General features: G+C 38.0%; 1 protein-coding gene across 1 annotated transcript in view; it reads left to right on the top strand.

Moving 5' to 3' along the window:
- mre11a (MRE11 homolog A, double strand break repair nuclease) overlaps window positions 1-27,454 on the top strand; it is an 86,185-nt gene that overhangs the window by 15,784 nt on the left and 42,947 nt on the right. The window contains exons 4-5 of the mRNA XM_056271074.1: window positions 18,049-18,136; window positions 18,816-18,957. Of these exons, the coding sequence (XP_056127049.1) occupies window positions 18,049-18,136; window positions 18,816-18,957 (230 nt within the window). The remainder of the gene's footprint in view (window positions 1-18,048; window positions 18,137-18,815; window positions 18,958-27,454) is intronic.

Genomic DNA, 27,454 nt, shown 5'->3' with positions numbered 1-27,454 from the left:
GTATGGCTATTGTAATTAAATATAAATATATTAGGTATGTGGCTGTGAGGATCTTTTCCCACCGGTTAATCGACGTTAGACACCAGCGAGGCCTTTTAAATCGCTAATATAAAAGTGAAAGTAAAGTAAGGACGTCCGCACGGACATAGTGGTGGCGCTCGCAGTGCGCTCGAATGAATTTCTATGGAAGTGGAAATGAAAAAACGTTCGCTCTGTTCTGCTTGCTCGTCGCCATGGACGCGCACCGTTATGAATGCCAGTGCAGCCGCATACTTTTTAGTGTCACTTTAAAATTAGCACCATATCGGGGGCCGATTGTTTCCGGTTTTCAGGTAATACACAACAACAAATGAGTAAATGACAGATTCGCTTAAATAGGCGCTTTTACACAAAATATTCCATCATCATTTTTTTCAGTCAGCTCTTCACTCTCGTGATTAATGAATTTTGACTCCTGTTGCTGATCTTTGCTGCAACTTTCGTTCAGCTCACAATTTAGTAAGCAAACACGCTTCAAATGTGTTTTTATTTTATTTTTGTGTATACATATGTGTGTATATATATATATATATATATATATACATATATATATATATATATATATATATATATATATATATATATATAGCTTATGTTTCAAATATGAGTTAATTAACAATCGTTGGAAAGAATGATACTTTTAAACATATCACTAAACCGTCATTAGGTGTCGCCAGGCGACCGTCTTAATGAGCGAGTCATTGATTCATTCGTTCAAACGATTCGTTCGAACGGCTGAGTCATTCATGAATGAGACAGATTATGGATTGGTCGTTGAATCTTTGAGTCAACCGATTCGTTCAAAATGCTGAATCATTCAGTAATGAGAACGCGTTGCTGTGAGATGCTCGATGGTTCTGCTGTGATCTTTGTTTAACTATTTTCGCTGCTGAAACAGAAAAAAAAGTCAATATTGCATCTAAAATGTAAGTGATTTGACGTGTGTGTGTGTGTGTGTGTGTGTGATTGTGTCTGTTACAGTGATTGTTTAACCCTTATTAAAGTTTAGGCCTTGTCTTTTTGGATATATATCTTTTTATATAAAAAAAAATAGCATACAACCCATGTATTTTAAATGTATTGTTTGCTTTAAATTACATTGAGATTTGTATGTTTGGTAATTGAACCTGAATGAATTATAAATGAATGTGCTATATTTCAGATCATATATTTGTTTTCCTTAAAATTTGAACTAACACTAACTTTATTCTCATCTGAATGATAGATTATTTATTTCTGTATAAAATAAAAACACATTTGATTTTTCTTTTTTAATCAATGTAGAATGTGTAACTGAAAAAATAAACAGATTAGGGCTCTGATCGAGGACAATAATGTCAAAAAAAGAATCAGGGCATGTCTCATATCTTTCTAAAATGTAATTATACACCATTTATTTTTATATAAAATTATACAAATATTAGAACTAAACCCATTTTATTCCTTTTTTTCAATTTAAGAATTATTTTTAAGTTTAAAAACAGCCAGAATGGTTGTTTAGTCAAAAATAATAATAATCCAAATCATATATAGTGCTATACTGCCCTCTTGTGTTCAAAATCAGGTAGGCCTATTGAATTTATATATTTATATATTAGGGATGTTACTATGGGAATATTTTCCCACCGGTTAATCAACGTGTGATTGTGTAAACCAATTGTGTAAACCTCCCGCTGGGGGGTTTAAAAACACTAACTTGAAAGCGAAAGTATAATATGGACGTCCGCACGGACATTGAAATGGTGGCGCTCGAATGAATTCCTATGGAAGTAGAAATTAACTAAACGTTCGCTCTGTTCTGCTCGCTCGTCGCCATGGACGCGCACCGTTATGAATGCCAGTGCAGCCGCATACTTTTTAGTGTCACTAAAATTAGTGCAATTTCGGGGGCCGATTGCTTGAATTGTGAGTTCAATAGTCTATTATTTTTCACGGAAAACACAACAATAAAAGAGTACAATGACAGATTCGCTAAATTGGCGTTTTTACATAAAATAGCCTATTCCGTCATCATCTTTTCAGTCAGCTCTTCACTCACGTGATTAATGAAATTTGACTCCTGTTGCTGATATTTGCTGCAACTTTCGTTCAGCTCACAATTTAGTAAGCAAACACGTTTCAAATGTGTTTTTATTTTATTTTTGTGTATGTGTGTGTATATGTATGTATATATATAAATATAGCTTATGTTTCAAATATGAGTTAATTAACAATCGTTGGAAAGAATGATACTTTTAAACATAACACTAAACCGTCATTAGGTGTCGCCAGGCGACCGTCTTAATGAGCGAGTCATTGATTCATTCGTTTGAACGACTGAGTCATTCATGAATGAGATAGATGTTTATGGATTGATTGGTCATTGAATCTTTGAGTCAACCGATTCGTTCAAAATGCTGAATCATTCAGTAATGAGAACGCGTTGCTGTGAGATGCGCGATGGTTCTGCTGTGATCTTTGTTTAACTATTTTCGCTGCTGAAACAGAAAAAAAGTCAATATTGCATGTAAAATGTAAGTGATTTGACTTGTGTGTGTGTGTGTGTGATTGTGTGTGTGATTGTGTCTGTTACAGTGATAAGAGTTTAACCCTTGTTAAACTTTAGGCCTTGTCTTTTTGGATATATATCTTTTTATATTAAAAAATAGTCATACAACCCATATATTTTAAATGTATTGTTTGCTTTAAATTACATTAAGATTGTATGTTTGGTAATTGAACCTGAATGAATTTTAAATGAATGTGCTATATTTCAGATCATATATTTGTTTTCCTTAAAATTTGAACTAACACTAACTTTATTCTCATCTGAATGATAGATTATTTATTTCTGTATAAAATAAAAACACATTTGATTTTTCTTTTTTAATCAATGTAGAATGTGTAACTGAAAAAATAAACAGATTAGGGCTCTGTTTGATGACAAGAAATGAAAACCAATGCGATATGATGAATGTCCAAAAGATGGCTCCCACAGACTGTTTTTAAATAGGATTGTTTGATATTTTTTGCTTTTAAACTGTGTGTGTGTGTGTAAGAGATTTTGGTTGGGTGACAGTTGTAGTTTACAGTTTGACAAGAGTTTATAGCTTGACAAAAGCACAATGTTGTGTTTTATTGCAAGTGTACACAAATATAAGTAAACACTTTGCAGTTTGAATAATGTCCTGTATGAACAAAAGGACGGAGTATGTTTTTATGTCTACATTGTTCAATTACGCCACACACACACACACACACACAAACACACACACACACACACACCCACACACACACACACAAACACTATTTTTCTAATCAGATCAGGCAAGTAATATTCTGTCTTGTCTCTTAAAAAAACAATATATATATATTTATGTATATATATATATATATATATATATATATATATATATATATATATATATATATATATATATATGTGTGTGTGTGTGTGTGTGTGTGTGTTTTTATGTGTGTATATATATAAATATAGCTGCGAGCAGCGATGAAAGGGCCAAAGCCGGCGGCACCGCCACCCCGGTTATAGTGCCACCAACTGGCAGCAGGAATTCTGTCACTTTCAAAAAGCTTTGAAATCACCTGATTGCTTCAAACTTCACTACTATGATGTAAACACACGGCAGATGTAGACCTGGATGTAGACCTGACCTTTCAGAAGGTTGCTCTCGCATACTTTGTGGTTGATATGTGCCCTCAATGCACACTTTTGCAGAGCCCACACTGATACAAGCTCTACAGCACACTTCTTTTCGACAGTCAAAGCAGGGTTACGTTTTTGCACGTCGTGCACAATAACCCTAAAGGCACCAGGGTGGCGGTGCCACCGGCTTTATATATATATATATATATATATATATATATATATATAAATATAGCTGCGAGCAGCGATGAAGGGCCAAAGCCGGTGGTACCGCCACCCCGGTGCCTTTAGGTAACTAAAGGCACCGGGGTTGCGGTGCCACCGGCTTGGGCCCGTAATCGCTGCTCGCAGCTATATTTATTATTATTATTCTTATTATTTTTCTGCTACCTTTTGGACACTTTTGGAGGCCTTAACATGCTCAAAAACTCCTGAAACTTTGCACACTGGTCAGAACCCGCGGCCATCAGGGCCGGGCTGAAGATGGTACCCGGGCGTGGCAGGGGGGCTCGACAGCGCCCCCTGGAACGGGGTCCGAAAACATGGTCCATAAATCAAACACGCTTGCATGTAATAATATGAAACTCGGTACACATGTAGATCTCCTCGTTTCATATATACTTCACACTCTTACTTTTTACCCCAGCCCAACAGGAAGTCGGCTATTTAGGGTTGTTGGTAAAACACACGCAATGGAATGTGAAATACTCCTCCTAGAGAATTCAAACAAACGGCACGAAACTCGGTCAGCATGAAGTCAAGACATTGAGGATGAAAGTTTGCGAGGGGATTTTTGATATCTCGAACGGTTTGGCCGTGGCGAGGAAACAAAATTATGGCGAGAAACGTGAAACAGGAAGTGTGTCATAACTACTGCATACATTAACTGATCTTGATGAAACTTCACCAGTGTGTTCGTTGTAAGAGCCCGATCACATGGATGTGACTATTGTGAGTCAAAGTTATAGCGCCACCAACTGGCAGAAGGAAGTGTGTCACTTCCTAAATGCTTTGAAATCACCCTCTTATTTTTACCCGATTTGCTTCAAACTTCACTACTATAATGTAAACACACGGCAGATGTAGACCTGTGAATGGATTCTTGATATCTTAGATACTGTTGTCGTGGCAACGCATCAAACTTTAATATTCTTTTTTTATGCTTTTGAGACTCTTAGCATGCCTGAAATTGCTTAAAATTGCATGAAACTCGACAGACACATCTCATTTATTAGCCAGTAGACATGTGCAAAGTTTCAGAAACGGGCGTGTTGAGGGCTCAGTAGCGCCACCTTTTGTCAAAAGTGGGGGGATTAATTTTATCTACAGTAATAAAAATCGGTATGTGTATTGTTCTCCTCCAGCCAGACAAGTTTCTAATTTACACTCAATAGCTCCAACCAACAGGAAGTCAGATATTTTGGTTTGAAAATTGTCATTTTATGTCTCTCTCTCTCTCTGAGCCTACGTCTCTGTGTGTGTGTGTGTCTGTGAGTGTGGGGAGGGGGAGGGGGGCTAGATTAACCATTTGACTGCTGTGTTGTTTGGCCTGCATTAAAAAAGAAAATAAATGTCTTACGCCTTGTATTTTTTAAATAAGTTGTATTAATAAGTAAAGGCATATAACCAGTTGAATTGTAGTGCATTGAAAATAGTTTTATATAATTAGTTTATTAATTAAATTAACTTGGTCCATAAACTTCGTCAGAAAATTTGGTCCATAAATCAAACACACTTGCATGTAATATTATGAAACTCGGTATATAGATCTCATCGGGCCAAACAACTTTAAGCCAGCCCAACAGGAAGTGGGCTATTTTTGTCTTAATGTGGATGTTTTGCAAAACCAGGCTCTACATTTTTACCCACTCCTCTTAAGTGGTTTATTTTATTCCCACCAAACTTTTTCAACATGATGAAAATACATTAAAGAAGCATAATTGTGAATATCTATTGAATATCTCTAATTGTTTTGCTATGGCGAGGGATTAAAATCATGTAAAAAAAAAATAAACACTAAAAGCCTCATATCTTCTAAAAATTTAATTATACACCATTTATTTCTAGATAAAATTATACAAATATCACAACTAAACCCATTTTATTCTTGTTTTCAATTTAAGAGTAATGTACAAGTTTAAAAACAGCCAGGATGCACTATTCAGTTAAAAAAATAAATATATCAAATAATACATAGGGCTATACTGCCCTCTTGTGTTCAAAATCAGGTAGGCCTATTGTATTTAAATATATTAGGTAGCCTATGTGACTCCGAGAATATTTTCTCACCGGTTATTTGACGTGTAAAACGTGTTAAATCGCTAAGTTAAAAGTGAAAGTAAAGTAAGGACGTCCGCACGGACATTTATAGTGGTGGCGCTCACAGTGCGCTCGAATGAATTTCTATGGAAGTAGAAATGAAAAAACATTCGCTCTGTTTTGCTCGCTCGTCGCCATGGACGCGCACCGTTATGAATTCCAGTGCAGCCGCATACTTTTTAGTGTCACTAAAATTAGCGCCATATCGGGGACCGATTGCTTCCGGTTTTCAGGGAAAAGACAACAACAAAAGAGTAAATGACAGATTCGCTTATATAGGCGCTTTTACACAAAATATTCCGTCATAATTTTTCCAGTCAGCTCTTCACTCTCGTGATTAATGAATTTTGACTCCTGTTGCTGATCTTTGCTGCAACTTTCGTTCTGCTCACAATTTAGTAAGCAAATACGTTCAAGTTTTAATTGTAGTGACTAAATGATTTTATTATACACACACCAAATTGACGGTGGGGGGCCATGGTATATTTAAATCTGCCAATTGTAATATCTGCTGGGCACCCCTAGTCTAGTCTTATTAAATGTATGCTTCATCTTTCATTTTTAATTTGTAAATTTGATCAATAAATTCAATTATTTAGAATAATAAGACACTATATGGCTGTTACTCTAGGTAGGGGTGATCAAATTAAATCGTTTACACTGAAAAATAACAATGCATTAAATAATGTGAGATTGTTTTAAATATGAGTTGGAAAGAATGATACTTTTAAACATAACACTAAACCGTCATTAGGTGTCGCCAGGCGACCGTCTTAATGAGTGAGTCATTGATTCATTCGTTCAAATGATTCGTTCGAACGACTGAGTCATTCATGAATGAGACAATACATGTTTATGGATTGGTCATTGAATCTTTGAGTCAATCGATTCGTTCAAAATGCTGAATCATTGTGTCTCTTACAGCGACAAGAGTTTAACCCTTGTTCAAGTTTAAGGCCTTGTCTTTTTGGATATATATCTTTTTTTTAAATTCCAAAATATGCATACAACCCATATATTTTAAATGTATCGTTTGCTTTAAATTAAATTAAGATTGTATGTTTGGTAATTTAACCTGAGATGAATGTGCTATATTTCAGATCAATATATTTGTTTTCCTTAAAATTTGAACTAACACTAACTTTATTCTCATCTGAATTATAAATAACTTATTCCTGTATAAAATAAAAACACATTAGAATTTTCTTTTTTAATCAATGTAGAATGTGTAATTGAAAAATAAACAGATTAGGGCTCTGAGGACAATAAATGAAAATCAATGCGATATGGTGAATGTCCAAAAGATGGCTCCCACAGACTGTTTTAAATGGGGTTGGATAAATATTTTTTGCTTTTAGACAGTGTGTGCGTGTGATTTTAGTTGGGTGACAGTTGTAGGTTACAGTTTGACAAGAGTTTATAGTTTGACAAAAGCACTTTGTTGTGTTTTATTGCGAGTGTACACAAATATAAGTAAACACTTTGCAGTTTGAATGATGTCCTCTATGAACAAAATGACGGAGTATGTTTTTATGTGTAACAGTTCAATCGCACCCGCACCCGCACCTCACCCACACACACACACAGACACACAGACACACACACACACACACACACACACACACACACACACACATATTGAAACCTGAGTGAAGTACAAAGCCCATAATGAAGAATAGTTTAGCATCCAAATACATCGCAAATGTTGAAACAGTTTGATTCTAATGAGAGAGTTACGTGAGCCAAACACCACCTACTTTCACTTTCGCTTTCAATTATTTCGGTTATTTCTTAATTATAGTTTTTTTTTATTCTTGTTCTGTTCTGAATATCATTAAATTTAAAGAATTGCTTGTGTAATATTTTGAGTGTATCATCAAAACAGATTAATTCTCTCGGTTTAGTGATTCCCTAGTTATTTTTTTATTGTTTTCATTGTTCTAATCCGGTAAGGCAAGTGATATATATATAGATATATATATATATATTTTTTTTTTTATATATATATATAATTTATATATATATATATATATATATATATATATATATATATAAATATAGCTGCGAGCAGCGATGAAGGGCCAAAGCCGGCGGCACCGCCACCCCGGTGCCTTTAGGTAACTAAAGGAACCGGGGTTGCGGTGCCACCGGCTTGGGCCCGTAATCGCTGCTCGCAGCTATATTTATTATTATTATTATTATTATTATTATTATTTTTCTGCTACCTTTTGGACACTTTTGGAGGCCTTAACATGCTCAAAAACTCCTTTGAGGATTGAGGATGAAAGTTTGCGAGGGGATTTTTGATATCTCGAACGGTTTGGCCGTGGCGAGGAAACAAAATTATGGCGAGAAACGTGAAACAGGAAGTGTGTCATAACTACTGCATACATTAACTGATCTTGATGAAACTTCAACAGTGTGTTCGTTGTAAGAGCCCGATCACATGGATGTGACTATTGTGAGTCAAAGTTATAGCGCCACCAACTGGCAGCAGGAAGTGTGTCACTTCCTAAATGCTTTTGACAAAAGGGGGGGGGGTAGTTTTATCTACAGTAATAAAACTCGATATGTATATTGTACTCTTCGAGCCGGACAACTTTCTAATTTACCGTAATTAGCTCGGATCAACAGAAAGTCAGATATTTTTGTCTGAATGTGGATTTTTGGCTAAAAAAGCCTCTGATTTTTTACCCACTCCTCTTAAGTGGTTTATTCAATTCCCACCAAACTTTTTCAACATGATGAAAATACATTAAAGAAGCTAAATTGTGAATGGCTATTGAATATCTCAAATTGTTTTGCTATGGCGAGGGATTAAAGTCATGTCAAAAAAGTAAACACTAAAAGCCTCATATCTTCTAAAAAATTAATTATACACCATTTATTTCTAGATAAAATTACACAAATATCAGAACTAACCCCATTTTATTCTTGTTTTCAATTTAAGAATAATGTACAAGTTTAAAAACAGCCAGAATGTGCTATTCAGTTAAAAAATAAATACATCAAGTAATACAAAGGGCTATACTGCCCTCTTGTGTCCAAAATGATATCAACTCAGTACATAAAACTTTTTTATCAGGTATGGCTATTGTAATGAAATATAAATATATTAGGTATGTGGCTGTGAGGATCTTTTCCCACCGGTTAATCGACGTTAGACACCAGCGAGGCCTTTTAAATCGCTAATATAAAAGTGAAAGTAAAGTAAGGACGTCCGCACGGACATAGTGGTGGCGCTCGCAGTGCGCTCGAATGAATTTCTATGGAAGTGGAAATGAAAAAACGTTCGCTCTGTTCTGCTTGCTCGTCGCCATGGACGCGCACCGTTATGAATGCCAGTGCAGCCGCATACTTTTTAGTGTCACTTTAAAATTAGCACCATATCGGGGGCCGATTGTTTCCGGTTTTCAGGTAATACACAACAACAAATGAGTAAATGACAGATTCGCTTAAATAGGCGCTTTTACACAAAATATTCCATCATCATTTTTTTCAGTCAGCTCTTCACTCTCGTGATTAATGAATTTTGACTCCTGTTGCTGATCTTTGCTGCAACTTTCGTTCAGCTCACAATTTAGTAAGCAAACACGCTTCAAATGTGTTTTTATTTTATTTTTGTGTATACATATGTGTGTGTATATATATATATATATATATATATATATAGCTTATGTTTCAAATATGAGTTAATTAACAATCGTTGGAAAGAATGATACTTTTAAACATATCACTAAACCGTCATTAGGTGTCGCCAGGCGACCGTCTTAATGAGCGAGTCATTGATTCATTCGTTCAAACGATTCGTTCGAACGGCTGAGTCATTCATGAATGAGACAGATTATGGATTGGTCGTTGAATCTTTGAGTCAACCGATTCGTTCAAAATGCTGAATCATTCAGTAATGAGAACGCGTTGCTGTGAGATCCTCGATGGTTCTGCTGTGATCTTTGTTTAACTATTTTCGCTGCTGAAACAGAAAAAAAGTCAATATTGCATCTAAAATGTAAGTGATTTGACGTGTGTGTGTGTGTGTGTGTGTGTGTGTGATTGTGTCTGTTACAGTGATTGTTTAACCCTTGTTAAAGTTTAGGCCTTGTCTTTTTGGATATATATCTTTTTATATATAAAAAAATAGCATACAACCCTGAGAATTTTCTCTCCCTCTCTCTTCGTCTCTGTGTGTGAGGGATTTGTCTATTGCTTTTAATGGAGTTCAAGGTTTCAGGGGCTTTTGGGGCTCTTAACGTGCTCAAAAACTATTGAAACTTTGCACACAGGTCAGAGCCCACAGCCATCAGGGCCGGGCTGAAGCTGGTACCCGGGCGTGGCAGGGGGGCTCAACAGCGCCCCCTTGAACGGGGTCCAACAATTTGGTCCATATATCCAACACGCTTGCATGAATTAATATGAAACTTAGTACACATATAGATCTCATCGGGCCGAACATCTTTCCCCTGGTCAAGTTTTACGCCAGCCCAACAGGAAATCGGCTATTATGGGTTGTTTGGAAAACGCTTGCTGTGGAATTTGAAGTACTACTCCTAGGCAATTCATTCAATCATTGCCAAACTCGGTGTGCATGAAGTCAAGACATTAAGGATGCTAAATTGTGGACAGATTTTTGATATCTCGAACGGTTTGGCCACGGAGAGGAAATTAATTTTCATGACTAAAAAAGGACATATAAAGTGTGTTATAACTTAGTTAGTTTTACCTACAGTTACAAAACTCAGCGTGTATATTCTTCTCCTCAAGCCGAACAACTTTCTAATTTAAAGTAATTAGCTCCGACCCTCAGAAAGTCAGATATTGTGGTTTGAATATGGTCATTTTCTCTCTCTCTCTGAGCCAATATGGCAAGCCGCTTTAACATTTAATCATTTTAACCTACTAGTCTCTATTTTCATGCTACTAGCACTTATTTTTTAGATACTAGTATCTATTCCATTAAGTACTAGTACTTATTCATTTGGGACTAGTGCTTATTCTTTAGTACTAGTGCCTATTCTTTAGATACTAGTGCTTATTCTTTAGATATTCTTTTGAATACGTATTAGTAGCTAATGAATAAGTACTGGTATCTATTTAATATGTACTAGTATCTTATGACTTAGTACTAGTATTTATTGAATAAATACTAGTATCTATTAATAGGTACTAGTATCTAAAAGGTCATTTTCTCTCTCTCTCTCTGAGCCAATATGGCAAGCCGTTTTAACATTTAATCATTTTAACCTACTAGTCTCTATTTTCATGCTACTAGTACTTATTTTTTAGATACTAGTATCTATTCCATTAAGTACTAGTACTTATTCATTAGCGACTAGTGCTTATTCTGTTTAGAATATTCAAAGTGCTTATTCAATTTTTATGCTTATTTATATTTTCAGAGCAGAAAATCCGATTTTTCTGCTTATTCAATATTGCATCTAAAATGTAAGTGACTTGACGTGTGTGTGTGTGTGTGTGTGTGTGTGTGAGAGAGAGAGAGAGAGAGAGAGAGAGAGAGAGAGAGAGAGAGAGAGAGAGAGAGAGAGAGAGAGAGAGAGAGAGAGAGAGAGAGAGAGAGAGAGAGAGAGAGAGAGAGAGAGAGAGAGAGAGAGATTGCTACCTGCTTAAATTAAATTAAGATTGTATGTTTGGTAATTGAACCTAAATACATTTAAAATTAATGTGCTATATTTCAGATCAATATATTTGTTTTCCTTCATTTTAATCAACACTAACTTTATTCTCATCTGAATTATAAATAACTTATTTCTGTATAAAATAAAAAATCCCGAATAATCCAGACCAACCAGAGCGCACTATTTCTACAACATCATCAGTGCTGAAGCGGAACTACCAGAGCCGTTCGGCAGATAGCGAGCAGATATTTTGTGTCACGTCGTGCACAATAACCCTAAAGGCACCAGGGTGGCGGTGCCACCGGCTTTTTATATATATATATATATATATACACTCACCGGCCACTTTATTAGGTACACCTGTCCAACTGCTCGTTAACACTTAATTTCTAAGCAGCCAATCACATGGCGGCAACTCAGTGCATTTAGGCATGTAGACATGGTCAAGACAATCTCCTGCAGTTCAAACCGAGCATCAGTATGGGGAAGAAAGTTGATTTGAGTGACTTTGAATGTGGCATGATTGTTGGTGCCAGAAGGGCTGGTCTGAGTATTTCAGAAACTGCTAATCTACTGGGATTTTCACGCACAACCATCTCTAGGGTTTACAGAGAATGGTCCGAAAAAGAAAAAACATCCAGTGAGCGGCAGTTCTGTGGGCGGAAATGCCTTGTTGATGCCAGAGGTCAGAGGAGAATGGCCAGACTGGTTCGAGCTGATAGAAGGGCAACAGTGACTGAAATAACCACTCGTTACAACCGAGGTATGCAGCAAAGCATTTGTGAAGCCACAACACGCACAACCTTGAGGCGGATGGGCTACAACAGCAGAAGACTCCACCGGGTACCACTCATCTCCACTACAAATAGGAAAAAGAGGCTACAATTTGCAAGAGCTCACCAAAATTGAACAGTTGAAGACTGGAAAAATGTTGCCTGGTCTGATGAGTCTCGATTTCTGTTGAGACATTCAGATGTTAGAGTCAGAATTTGGCGTAAACAGAATGAGAACATGGAACCATCATGCCTTGTTACCACTGTGCAGGCTGGTGGTGGTGGTGTAATGGTGTGGGGGATGTTTTCCTGGCACACTTTAGGCCCCTTAGTGCCAATTGGGCATCGTTTAAATGCCACGGCCTACCTGAGCATTGTTTCTGACCATGTCCATCCCTTTATGGCCACCATGTACCCATCCTCTGATGGCTACTTCCACCATGTCACAAAGCTCTAATCATTTCAAATTGGTTTCTTGAACATGACAATGAGTTCACTGTACTAAAATGGCCTCCACAGTCACCAGATCTCAACCCAATAGAGCATCTTTGGGATGTGGTGGAACGGGAGATTCGCATCATGGATGTGCAGCCGACAAATCTGCGGCAACTGTGTGATGCCATCATGTCAATATGGACCAAACTCCCTGAGGAATGCTTCCAGCACCTTGTTGAATCTATGCCACGAAGAATTGAGGCAGTTCTGAAGGCAAAAGGGGGTCCAACCCGTTACTAGCATGGGGTACCTAATAAAGTGGCCGGTGAGTGTATATATATATATATATATATATATAAATATAGCTGCGAGCAGCGATGAAGGGCCAAAGCCGGCGGCACCGCCACCCCGGTGCCTTTAGGTAACTAAAGGCACCGGGGTTGCGGTGCCACCGGCTTGGGCCCGTAATCGCTGCTCGCAGCTATATTTATTATTATTTTTCTGCTACCTTTTGGACACTTTTGGAGGCCTTAACATGCTCAAAAACTCCTGAAACTTTGCACACATGTCAGAACCCGCGGCCATCAGGGCCGGGCTGAAGATGGTACCCGGGCGTGGCAGGGGGGCTCGACAGCGCCCCCTGGAACGGGGTCCGAAAACATGGTCCATAAATCAAACACGCTTGCATGTAATAATATGAAACTCGGTACACATGTAGATCTCCTCGTTTCATATATACTTCACACTCTTACTTTTTACCCCAGCCCAACAGGAAGTCGGCTATTTAGGGTTGTTGGTAAAACACACGCAATGGAATGTGAAATACTCCTCCTAGAGAATTCAAACAAACGGCACGAAACTCGGTCAGCATGAAGTCAAGACATTGAGGATGAAAGTTTGCGAGGGGATTTTTGATATCTCGAACGGTTTGGCCGTGGCGAGGAAACGAATTTATGGCGAGAAACAACAAACAAGAAGTGCGTTATAACTTCTGCATACATTAACTGATCTTGATGAAACTTCAGCAGTGTGATCGCTGTAAGAGGCCGATCACATGGATGTGACTATTGTGAGTCAAAGTTATAGCGCCACCAACTGGCAGCAGGAAGTGTGTCACTTTCTAAATGCTTTTGACAAAAGTGGGGGGGTTAGTTTTATCTACAGTAACAAAACTCGATATGTATATTGTACTCTTCGAGCCGGACAACTTTCTAATTTACCGTAATTAGCTACGACCAACAGGAAGTCAGATATTTTGGTTTGAATGTGGATTTCAGATTCTGAGTTTTTAGCTACTCCTCCTAAGTAGTTTATTTTATTCATGCCAAACTTTTTCAACATGATGAAAATACATTGAAGATGCTAAATTGTGAACAGATATTGAATATCTCAAACGGTTTTGCTATGGTTGAGGGATTCAAGTAATGTCAAAAAAAGAATCAGGGCATGTCTCATATCTTTCTAAAATGTAATTATACACCATTTATTTTTATATAAAATTATACAAATATTAGAACTAAACCCATTTTATTCCTTTTTTTCAATTTAAGAATTATTTTTAAGTTTAAAAACAGCCAGAATGGTTGTTTAGTCAAAAATAATAATAATCCAAATCATATATAGTGCTATACTGCCCTCTTGTGTTCAAAATCAGGTAGGCCTATTGAATTTATAAATATTTATATATTAGGGATGTTACTATGGGAATATTTTCCCACCGGTTAATCAACGTGTGATTGTGTAAACCAATTGTGTAAACCTCCCGCTGGGGGGTTTAAAAACACTAACTTGAAAGCGAAAGTATAATATGGACGTCCGCACAGACATTGAAATGGTGGCGCTCGAATGAATTCCTATGGAAGTAGAAATTAACTAAACGTTCGCTCTGTTCTGCTCGCTCGTCGCCATGGACGCGCACCATTATGAATGCCAGTGCAGCCGCATACTTTTTAGTGTCACTAAAATTAGTGCAATTTCGGGGGCCGATTGCTTGAATTGTGAGTTCAATAGTCTATTATTTTTCACGGAAAACACAACAATAAAAGAGTACAATGACAGATTCGCTTAAATAGGCGTTTTTACATAAAATAGCCTATTCCATCATCATCTTTTCAGTCAGCTCTTCACTCTCGTGATTAATGAAATTTGACTCCTGTTGCTGATATTTGCTGCAACTTTCGTTCAGCTCACAATTTAGTAAGCAAACACGTTTCAAATGTGTTTTTATTTTATTTTTGTGTATGTGTGTGTATATGTATGTATATATATAAATATAGCTTATGTTTCAAATATGAGTTAATTAACAATCGTTGGAAAGAATGATACTTTTAAACATAACACTAAACCGTCATTAGGTGTCGCCAGGCGACCGTCTTAATGAGCGAGTCATTGATTCATTCGTTTGAACGACTGAGTCATTCATGAATGAGATAGATGTTTATGGATTGATTGGTCATTGAATCTTTGAGTCAACCGATTCGTTCAAAATGCTGAATCATTCAGTAATGAGAACGCGTTGCTGTGAGATGCGCGATGGTTCTGCTGTGATCTTTGTTTAACTATTTTCGCTGCTGAAACAGAAAAAAAGTCAATATTGCATGTAAAATGTAAGTGATTTGACTTGTGTGTGTGTGTGTGTGTGTGATTGTGTGTGTGATTGTGTCTGTTACAGTGATAAGAGTTTAACCCTTGTTAAACTTTAGGCCTTGTCTTTTTGGATATATATCTTTTTATATTAAAAAATAGTCATACAACCCATATATTTTAAATGTATTGTTTGCTTTAAATTACATTAAGATTGTATGTTTGGTAATTGAACCTGAATGAATTTTAAATGAATGTGCTATATTTCAGATCATATATTTGTTTTCCTTAAAATTTGAACTAACACTAACTTTATTCTCATCTGAATGATAGATTATTTATTTCTGTATAAAATAAAAACACATTTGATTTTTCTTTTTTAATCAATGTAGAATGTGTAACTGAAAAAATAAACAGATTAGGGCTCTGTTTGATGACAAGAAATGAAAACCAATGCGATATGATGAATGTCCAAAAGATGGCTCCCACAGACTGTTTTTAAATAGGATTGTTTGATATTTTTTGCTTTTAAACTGTGTGTGTGTGTGTGTGTGTAAGAGATTTTGGTTGGGTGACAGTTGTAGTTTACAGTTTGACAAGAGTTTATAGCTTGACAAAAGCACAATGTTGTGTTTTATTGCAAGTGTACACAAATATAAGTAAACACTTTGCAGTTTGAATAATGTCCTGTATGAACAAAAGGACGGAGTATGTTTTTATGTCTACATTGTTCAATTACGCCACACACACACACACACACACAAACACACACACACACACACACACACACACACACACAAACACTATTTTTCTAATCAGATCAGGCAAGTAATATTCTGTCTTGTCTCTTAAAAAAACAATATATATATATTTATGTATATATATATATATATATATATATATATATATATATATATATATGTGTGTGTGTGTGTGTGTGTGTGTGTGTGTTTGTGTGTGTATATATATAAATATAGCTGCGAGCAGCGATGAAAGGGCCAAAGCCGGCGGCACCGCCACCCCGGTTATAGCGCCACCAACTGGCAGCAGGAAGTCTGTCACTTTCAAAAAGCTTTGAAATCACCTGATTGCTTCAAACTTCACTACTATGATGTAAACACACGGCAGATGTAGACCTGGATGTAGACCTGACCTTTCAGAAGGTTGCTCTCGCATACTTTGTGGTTGATATGTGCCCTCAATGCACACTTTTGCAGAGCCCACACTGATACAAGCTCTACAGCACACTTCTTTTCGACAGTCAAAGCAGGGTTACGTTTTTGCACGTCGTGCACAATAACCCTAAAGGCACCAGGGTGGCGGTGCCACCGGCTTTATATATATATATATATATATATATATATATATAAATATAGCTGCGAGCAGCGATGAAGGGCCAAAGCCGGTGGTACCGCCACCCCGGTGCCTTTAGGTAACTAAAGGCACCGGGGTTGCGGTGCCACCGGCTTGGGCCCGTAATCGCTGCTCGCAGCTATATTTATATTTACGTTTGTTTTTGATAAACGACAAAGTGCAACAGTGTTTGTTTACTGCAGCTCAGAAAACATAACCGCGTCACGTGTGTTATCGTTCGTTCATATGCGCGTGCACGAAATGAAACTCGCATTTTTCAAGCAGAAATATGTGGAGACCAGACATACTGTACAATGCATGCACGTGAATGATGGCACTCCCAATCAAAGTACACATTATAAAACAAGACACTGATTATCTAGTCTCAGTGTAGTTAAAAACTCTAAACAACTGCACTAATTATGCAAGATAGAAAGCAATGTATTGACAATTTGACATTGATTGACTATTGATTTATAGGCTATATTGAATTTAAAATGTTGATTAGCTGGACATACTGGTCAATATGGATGCACATCCCTCAGTAAATAATAACCATAAATCAAGAATTGCTTCAACATGCATAATAAAAAATAATAAAAAAATCATACTGATGCCGAAAATACCCAGGCTGTAGAGAGAACCAAAGTTAATCCCAAAAGCCAAAGCTCAGGGTTATAATTTATTATTTTCTTCTTATTTATGTTTACGTTAATATTCACTTATGTTAACATTCTATAGAAAATACTCTATTCAATAAATATTGTTTGTTTGAACCTCATTCTGTTCTATATTGTTGTACTTATTCTTTGACTGTTTTGTTTAAAGGAGGGAGGATTGTATGGGAGCACTGAAGTGTCAGGTGTGACTGTGTGGCAATGGCAAATGGTTTACATAGCTCACGGCGTCACAGGTCTGGTAGAGGGTCCCTTAGCAGAATTTTGCTTAGGGCCCCAGGGGGAGGTCAGGATCGGCACTGGGTTTAGCAGTCGATTCTGTTCCCTACCGGAATTCCTGTTCCCTTTACGCAATCATACTACAAATCATGCGTAGTTGCCCTTTTTTCAGGTCAGAGCAACTGCCCCTCAAAATTCCTGTGCACGTCCCTGAGCTTCGGTCATGTCAACCAACCCTCAAATAAATGATCAGAATTTTATGAATAATGACAGTTTGAATGTTCAGTATAAAATATTCCCCTATTGTGATGTACAGAGATGCAGAAATGTCCACATACACACAGACACATGACGTCCTTTTGTTATTTTGTCAGGTTTCCATGGGTGAACTACTTGGACAATAATCTCAACATTTCCATCCCTGTCTTCAGTGTGCATGGTAACCATGATGACCCAACTGGGGTAAGAGAATACATCAATTTATTAGTTCACTAAAATTGTCAAATTGGGTTTTTAATGGGTAGTGTGTGCACATAGAGAGTAATGCAGCCTCAGGCGTGCTTACGGACAGCCCACAGTCCATGTCCACGAACTATATGTTGCATATTGCACATAAAACTTGAAATTACTTTTGTTGGGGAATGCAGCTGCTAACAGGTCAACCGATATTTCGTTTTTACCTATTGATTGGCACCGATAGTTCCTATGTGGAACTAGCAATTATTGGTGAAAATCAACGTTAATACTTTGTAATTGCTCATGATCCTCCGTGCTCAGTCACTAAAGGGGTTCCACATGTCTGCAGGACAGGCTTTTGGTTATACAGTGTAGGATTGTGGTAAAGTAGATCTTGTAGTCAATCATTTCATCCCTTAATCATCTTTGATCACCAAAATGTAATGTAAACTAATCAACCACTGAAAAACGAAGTTAGGCAGACCTCAAAATAGTATGAGAACTTCTGATTCTCAGCTGTAGAAAGTAATTGTGTATTTTTCTTTCTTTATGTGTTAAATTGGTCAGTAAGATGCAATTTAAATGTTAATTACATAATTGATAAGGCAATTTTGTGTCTTCCTTCCTTCCTTCCTTCCAATGTTATTTTTTAGTTTTTGTGTTTGGCTTTGTATGTGTGTTCCAGGCTGATGGTCTATGTGCTATAGACCTGTTGAGCTGCGCTGGTCTGGTCAATCATTTTGGCCGCGGTCATTCAGTGGAGAAACTTGAGGTCAGTCCAGTTCTTCTGCAGAAAGGAAACACCAGGATTGCACTCTATGGCATTGGTGAGTTTATAATATTCAGCAATGGGGTGTGAGTTACATAAAATAAAGAGTTATTTATCTACACATTGTATACAAATAGAAATAAAACAAACATTGGGAAAATACAGATGTGGCCATTGAGAATGCACATCAGAGGGAAAAGGATCCTGTGATTGCATGCAGTACCACGCAGGACTACAAGGCTTATGGTGCGTTCTATTATTTATCCGCGTCGGAGTTCCGACTAGGAAGACAGACGTTGCCTAGCAACACGCACCAACACGCCCCCTTTCCTCGGATTTTCCCGCTCGGATTTCGGACAACCGTGAGGACACCGAGCAAGAATTCTGATACGGAATCCAAGATGGCTGCGCCCTGTGTGGCTTAGTATGAATTGTTTTCATTGTTTTTGGACCGCTTTGGTTGTTTAAATGAAGATTTTAATCACTCGTATTACTGCAATACCTTACTGCGTCCATATCACTGCCTGTGGGTATGGGAATCGGTCTTGTTGTGAGTGCAATATTGAATGAAGCCTTGTTTCAAACGGGTGTTACTAACGTGGCTAGCGTTGCTAACAGAAGATAAACTAAAACATGAAATAAAGTGAAAATTTTAGAAGTTCAAATGGCTGAGTTTTGATAAGCGCCCGGTACTCGGCCAGTGCTACCATAGCAACAGCTTTCCGGGTGGCGTCCATGTTTTTTCTCCGACTCGGACGCACAAAACATACCAGAACGCTTGAAGTGTGGAAATGGCGTCATATCCGAGGGCCGAGTCGGTTCGTTGACAATAATAGAACGCACCATTACTCTGGCAAAGGAAACGTGATCAGTGGGGGAAGTCATGCTTCATTCTTAGAACGCTTACTGCGGTCTAACTGGTGTTACACGGTATTCTGCCATACACCGATTACATTACTTGCCCACCGCTGCACCTCTGCCACTGTCGTTTTGCTTTTTTAGAGAAAAAACATTTAGTTCAGGTGGACAACGGATGCTACAATTATAATCTAAAAGCTCTGCTCCATAAAGTAGAGTGCAGCAGGAGATTTCACTTAATCATGTGACGAGAGTAAGGAGAGATGATGGTAGAGGATTTGGTGTCAAAGCGAAAAGTAAAAGTAAGCACAACAGATCCTCATTGACTTCTTTTCTTGTGAAATGTGCGGTCACTACTACAGAGTATGCGTGATTGCGAATTCCAATATTCAAAATATTTCAAAACCCCCTCGTACTGATACCGCCACACTCCCTGATGTCCGCAAATTATATGCAGTAACCTGAATTTCATTTTGGAAAAAGGTGGGAATTCCCCTTAGCCCCCCTTATGGAGGAATTAAAAAATAAACTGCATTCACCTGTTGTTTTCCCGGGTCTGTTTGGACCCATGGAACGTAAGCTTGTAAAAAAATCATAACTTGATATTTTTTTAACTAAAACCAAATTATATCTGATCAGTAAATTCTTATTAATGAGTGAATGGTAACGTGCATTTTTACTTCATTTACCCCTTTTCATTCATTTTAAAATTAAGAAATTCTTTAAAATTTAGAAGTACAGCAAAAAAAAACAGGGTTATGCAAGAAAATATTTATGTTTATTATTATTAGTTTTAATACGTCATCATATGAAATTTGTAAGAAAAATATAATAATATCAGGGTGTAGGAGCGGCTTGGTTCACAGTAAATGCTGATCCACACAAACTCGATCTCTGCATGTAGCTTATAATGTGCATTTGAGAATGCAACATGCGCTAGGATTACTTTTTCACATTTGGTCAATTACTTTTTCACAATGGTCAAATAATAGAGCTGTAATTTTACACATTTTTATGATACATCCCAATATATACAGATGGGTCGAAGTCTGGAGATCATGTTTCAGCTGGCTTTGTGGTCAACCATCAGAAAAAATGAAGTACAGATTCCTCATTATAGTTCCGTTTTCACAGAATCCAATTCAATCATTTTGGCAGCGTATTAAAACTTCTCAGCAGCGAAATGTCCTATTACGGTAATGACAGACTCAAAATCCTGGCATCTTCTAAATATGAACACCAAGCATTTGTGGACATTTTAAATAGTTTGCGGTCCTTGGAGGCACAGAATTTTAAAGTCATTTTTTGTTGGGTACCAGGGCATTGTGGAATTCCAGGGAATGAACAAGCTGATGCTGCGGCTAAGGAAGCTTCATCTTCAGAGCTATTCCACCTTCTGACTTTCCATTTATTCATCCATCCATCAGTTTGCGTGTTTTACGTGACAACTGCGTTATACTGTTAATTACATTTTCATGAATGGATTCCGGAATTCCATCTGCATCATGTAAATAATTCGGCCTTAAGTTATGCACGGGAATTACCTTTATCTGCACAGAGCGATTCCTGAATATGTTCTACGTGTTTCCTTTTTGCAAATTGGATATCTCAAAGACAACCACGCATTCGGGTTTTTTTCCATATCCGAAGTATTCCCATATGGGCCAGGGGTTTGCTTCATAAGAATCCGACGGTGTTTCACTTTCAGCTGGGCCCGCATTCTGTCTTGTCCGTCTCCTTCTTGATTTTTGTGCAATTGTTCTCCCGCCGTTCAATCAATCAATGCAATCGTTTCCGGAGCGCAATTTCTTCCCACCCTTGTATTATACATTTTTTACTCAGTAACGGATATATTATACTTTCCGCCTCTATTTATTGGTGATGATTAGCCATTCAGTCGTATCCGACTCTTGGCGACCCTATGGGCCATCTCTCGCTATGCTTTCCAGTCTTCCAGTCATCTTTCGCATCTGCTTTCTTTTTCAGCTGTTCTATGCCTAGGCCTGTGTTTTTTGGCGGCCTCTTTTCCTTGTTGCACTAACTTGGCCAAGCATCATTTCACTTTTTCAATGAAGCTGTTTGCATCACATAAGCGAAGTAGATGAGCCGGAATTTGGTCATTTTTCCCTCAAGTGACATCTCTGGTTTGATGTGCTCCAGGACCTCTCTGTTGGTAACCCTTACTGTCCATGGCATCCTTAAGAGCCTTCTCCAACACCACGTCTCAAAGACATCAATTCTCCTTCGATCGTCGGAGAGCTTTCACATCCGTATGTTGATATAGGAAACACAATTGCTTGGAATAGCCTGCATTTGGTTGAGAGGTTGATGTCTGCTCCTCCAGATTTGGTGCATGTTCAGCATTGCATTACGCCCTAATGAAATTCGGTGCTTTATTTCAGGTGTGCAGTCGCCGGTTTGGTCAATCATAGATCCCAAGAAGCAGAAGTCCTTAACCTTATCCGTTGATGGTCATTTTAATTGCTCCGGTTCCAGTTGTTGACATAATTTTTGTCTTTTTGATGGTCAGGGGTCCCATCTTTTCACTTTCCTTTTGAATTTTTATTATAAGGTTGAAACACCTTATAATAAAATTTCCATCTTTGGTTCCTGCTAATAAGGTTGTATCATCAGCATAACGGAGATTATTGCTATTTCTGCTGCCAATCTTCACACCTATTTCCGATTCTTCCTGACCTAATTTCAGCATAAAGATTAAAAACAAATGGGGAGAGAATACAGCCTTACACCCCTTTCAATTTTAAACCATTCTGTATCACCATCCCGTGTTCTGACAATTGCTTCATGATCTATATAAAGCGATCTCATCAACTGGGTCAGATCCTCCCAGTTCCTGAAGTACCTTCCATAACTTGTCATGTTCAACACAATCAATAGTCTTGCTATAGTCAATGAAGCACATGTAGACGCTTTTCTGATATTCATTAAATCTTTCAATGATGATGTGGTCAAGTGTGCCACGACCTCGGCGAAACCCAGTAGCTCTGCTTCTATCAGGGTTTCCCATACATTCATTAATTTGTGGCGGTATCAACGCTGACCGCCATGGATTGATTTTCAGATTTTTTAACTATTTAATATGGGTAAAATTGTATTTTATTGTAGAGCTGCGTGCAGCTTGCTCCCTCCCTCCCACTCTCACAAACTGACAACGGAGACGCGAATAGCCCCTCCTCTTCGAGCACGATCTGAATCAAAACATGAGCATGCGTTGGAGAACGGATTGTTGCCGGTGCTTATTCCTCCAGAATCTATCCGGAGTTGAATGGTTAGTATAATGAACACTATAACTCTGAGAATTTAGTCTATGTTAAATGCTGTCGCCTTTCCATTACAGATTTGCGCAATTTTTTTTCTAAATATCGATAAAAAACTATTGCGAAATGACGGCGTTTCCATTAAACAATGCTATGCGACTAAAACTTTTTTTTTTCTTCTCGCGATCAGTCACTCCAATAATCATGGCAACGGACGTTGGTAGGTTTATATATAAATCACAGCCACCGCACTAGACATTATTATTATTATTAATGTAAAGAGACGTAGACCTAAGTGTGATATCCAAGCATTAATGGCAAGGAAAGACCCTTATACTGTGAGCGGCACATGTGAGGTGTTTTCTCACTTATTTCTGCTCCAAAGTCTTGATTGTGGCATTTCTTTGAGGTTTAGAAGCCAGTATTCCATTTGGTCTTTTATGAATTTAATAAAGAACTGTCTCGTATTCTGTCCAAACACACATTTTGGGTATCTATACTTTACTGGAGTAATTATTTTTCAGCCGACTTTTTACTCCTTACATTTTCACGCAATTGTCTGTAGGCTACTTTCATTTTAAAAATAGCCTTGTTACTGCTATTTCATTTCGCCTTGTTTTCATTTCTGCTTGTCATCGTAAAAAAAAAAAAATATCCAGATAAATCGCGCCATCCGGATAGAGTGCATTTGATTGTGGTTGGATGAGAAGTATAAACATATTCCGGTTTGTTCCGTCTATGGTTTGTACGCGGTGCATCGCACCTGCAACATTGTTGCCATTTGCTATATCAGAGCTCTCAAGTGTCACGTATTGAGAGTCACAGTCACTCATTTCGGTCTTTTGTATTTCTCTCGCGGAAAAACTGTTTATAATATATTTAATATGCCGCAGCGCCCAAAATGTCTTTGGCCGCGCCGCTCTCACTATGGAACCGGCAGGAATCAAGCGTGTCTCGAGCCTGCCACTTATCAGCCAATCAAAAAAGGGGCTACACAAATAGCCAATCAGAAAATAGCACTATTGTATCTGGGTAAGATTTAAAGCAACAACCAAAGAAAAAAAAGGCCCCTCCCACAAAACGGCCATTGTCCAATCACACATCATAGCAACGGTTACTATGTGAGCAGGTCCGTCAAACATTGACTCCAAGCAAGATGGTGAAGCGGTGCGCTTACGGCGTTTGTAAATCGGACACTAGGTACCCCGAGAGATTGTCTGGAGGAGTTGTGTTCTTTCCGTTTCCAAAGCCAAAAACACAACGTGAGCGGTGCCTACAATTGATAAAACAGTGTGGACGGCCCCACCCCCAGTTAAATGTTTCGAACATGGTTAACTCGCGTGCAGCGTGCGTGAGACTGAGACACTGAGGTTAGTCAAAGAAACATGGAGAAACCAGATCAAGAGGATCCACAAAGGAATTACGTTTTCTAAAGGGTTGTTGTTAACATGATATTCTCAGGGGAAAATGAGCAGCACTGAAGCACCCGTAGACTAACGTTACAGTGCACGTTCGCAACGGGGAAAGCATGAAGCTTACTTGACAACAGAAAGATGCAGCTAACCATAACGTTATATTATTTAAGGTTATTTCTATTCGTTACGATATTATCGTAACGAATAGAAATAACCTTAAATAATATAACGTTATGGTTAGCTGCATCTTTCCGTCTCTTATGTTTAGTTACTTTTTAAACACGAAAATGGCATTCAGCATGACACGCAAGCGGTTGCCGTGGTAATGAACAACCTGCTTGTTAAAGCGAATAATCCTGTATCTGAGGCAAAATTACTAAATATGCAGCGCGAGTTATATATTTCTAACTCCAAACATTAGCCACTGAACCAGTTTATAAAATCTTCAAGGCTGTGCTGGTTGAGTTTGAGGTAACAGGTCATGGGCTTTTTAGATTTAGCTTGAGTATAAGCATTCGCCTCGATAGTAGTCGTGTCTCCTTCATTGCGTATTTTTATGTTTTGAATATATCCCTCCACTGCATACTGTAACCCCTTTTGCCTCGATCTGGAGGATATCGCTGAGGTATTGCTCCAAAAAAGGTCACTGACACGCACGGGTATACCTCTTCCCGTCATAGCAATCTGTCGCGCTGGTCGTGTTTGACCATTTGTTTGACGGGCGTAGCAACAATAACTAGGGGGCGTGGCTTTTGCGAACGGTCAATTGTTCACATGATTCTGTCACTCCTGCTGCCTGTCTTCAAACCTTGAGAGCCCTGCTATATAATTGAGCATAGTACATACCAGGAAGGTATCAATCAGGATTATGAGTTATTTTTATTTTTTATTTTTTGATCAATCACTTGGATTAATCATTTATTTTGACAGCACTAATGTTTAGTATATATAGACAAGACAACCATACAAGGGTATTTGTTACTAAGCCTGCCCTGGGTACACCAATTTTCTTGTCCGTTGCTCTCACAGATTCCTGCAGCTAAGCTTATGTACATTTATATTCCAATAAAGGTTATTGATAACATGCCTCTAAAGTTTGACTTTTTGCACCATTACAATACATATAGGCCCCTGTGGCGCGGCCTAAGCTTTTCTCCTTTATGCACCCCCCACCCCCCCGGTCCCCGGTCCCCGGTCCCCAAACACCACACCACCGCAAATAGAATCTAATTCTGTGGGAAACACTGTTCTATGATTGGTTGTAGGCGCTGATTTCTAATTTTTTGAAGGATTTTGCTTGTGTGAGAAATAAATGCTATTGAACAGTAGTTGCAACAGTTCCTTGCATCGCCTTTCCTTAGTAGCTGTATGAAAACTGATCTTTTCGGCCAGATCTTTTGATAAATTTCTTTGATCGCTGCAGGTGGAATAGGCCCCAACAATTCTGGGATATAGTCAAAACAAGAGCCCATATGACTTCTTCATTTAAAATGGCTGGTTCTATTTCCACTGGGTCATTGTTAGGTTGTTCTCCATTGCTAGTGCTTACTTACACAAAGCTCTATGGTGTATTCTTGCCAGCTGCCTCTAATTCCATACTTGTCTTTTATCATTCCTTTATGGGCTTGAATGACCTGTGCTAAGAGATCCCTGGTGTGACCTCTTCGACAGTCCTCCTCCAATTTTATGCAACTTTGCTTCCAGTATGACTCTTTGTCCCATTTACTGTGCACTTATCTACCGTTCTCCTAAATACAATAAGGATTTTATTGCGGACTTCTCATGTTTTCTTTCTCTTATTGTTCCGACCATTGACAATCTTCTAATCATTGGGGATTTTAATATTCATGTACAGTATGTTGCCCATCTAACTTACTTGCAAAGCAGTTCTCTGAACTTGTTGACTCTTTTAATTTAAAACAGTCCGTTTGTGATGCCACACACAGGCATGGTCACACTCTTGATTTAATTTTATCTCTGGGTGTGTCTCTTAGTGGTGTGACTATAGAAGACAATTGTATATCTGACCATAGATCTGTATTTTTTACTTTTGACACCAAAAGACAAATCTTTTTATTATTATTTTAGACCTGTAAATGAGGTGACAACAAATCTTTTTGCTGAAGCATATGCGTCTAGCCCTATCTCTTCTATCATTGAGGCTTCAGGACCCTGTCTAGATATGGAAGAATTAACTGATATTTTCAATTCTCTATGCTCAAACATCATAAATGAAGTTGCTCCGCTCAGGCTTAAAAGGCCGAAACTTAGATCTCAGCCTCGGCTTAATAATGAAACGCGTGCCCTTAGAAAGGCTTGCAGGAAAGCTGAACGCAGGTGGAAGAGAGAAAAACTGCAGGTTTCTTATGAAATGCTAAAAGACACGCTTAGCAGTTACCAGCATGCAGCTAAAGCAGCTAAAACTAAATATTTTTCAGACCTAATAAGTAGAACAGCGCACTGCCCAAAAGTTCTGTTTGGCTGGCACAATAAACACTGTGCTAAACCCGACTACTCCGTCTTTAACAGAATCTACACTTTATACCTGTGAAGATTTCCTGAACTTTTTTGTTAGAAAGATTGAACTAATAAGAGCAAGAATTGTACCTTCTAACATTGTTCTAGAAACCCCCATGCCATGTTCTTCTTTACTGGATCACTTTGATGCTGTCTCTCTTCCAGCACTAGCAGATATAGTCAAGCATTTGAAACTGTCATCTACTCCTCTGGATTCTATTCCACCCCGGCTCTTTAAAGATGTGTTTGCAACCATAGCTCATTATCAAATGGTGTTGTTCCACCCTGTCTCAAACAAGCAGTGGTTACTCCCCAAATCAAAAAGCATGGCCTTGATTACACTGATCTGAATAATTTTCGCCCAATTTCAAAACTACCATTTATATCTAAAATTTTAGAGAAGGTTGTGTTCCTTCAAACTACGTCAGTTTTAAGTGAAAATGATATCTTGGATAATTTCCAATCTGGATTTAGAGCTAGGCACAGT

The sequence above is a fragment of the Rhinichthys klamathensis genome, unplaced genomic scaffold, assembly GCF_029890125.1.
Source record: "Rhinichthys klamathensis goyatoka isolate OS25496 unplaced genomic scaffold, OSU_Roscu_1.1 h1tg000014l_1, whole genome shotgun sequence".
Taxonomy (NCBI): domain Eukaryota; kingdom Metazoa; phylum Chordata; class Actinopteri; order Cypriniformes; family Leuciscidae; genus Rhinichthys; species Rhinichthys klamathensis.
Note: the sequence above shows the minus strand (reverse complement) of the source record. Positions and strands in the feature narration are given on the sequence as shown.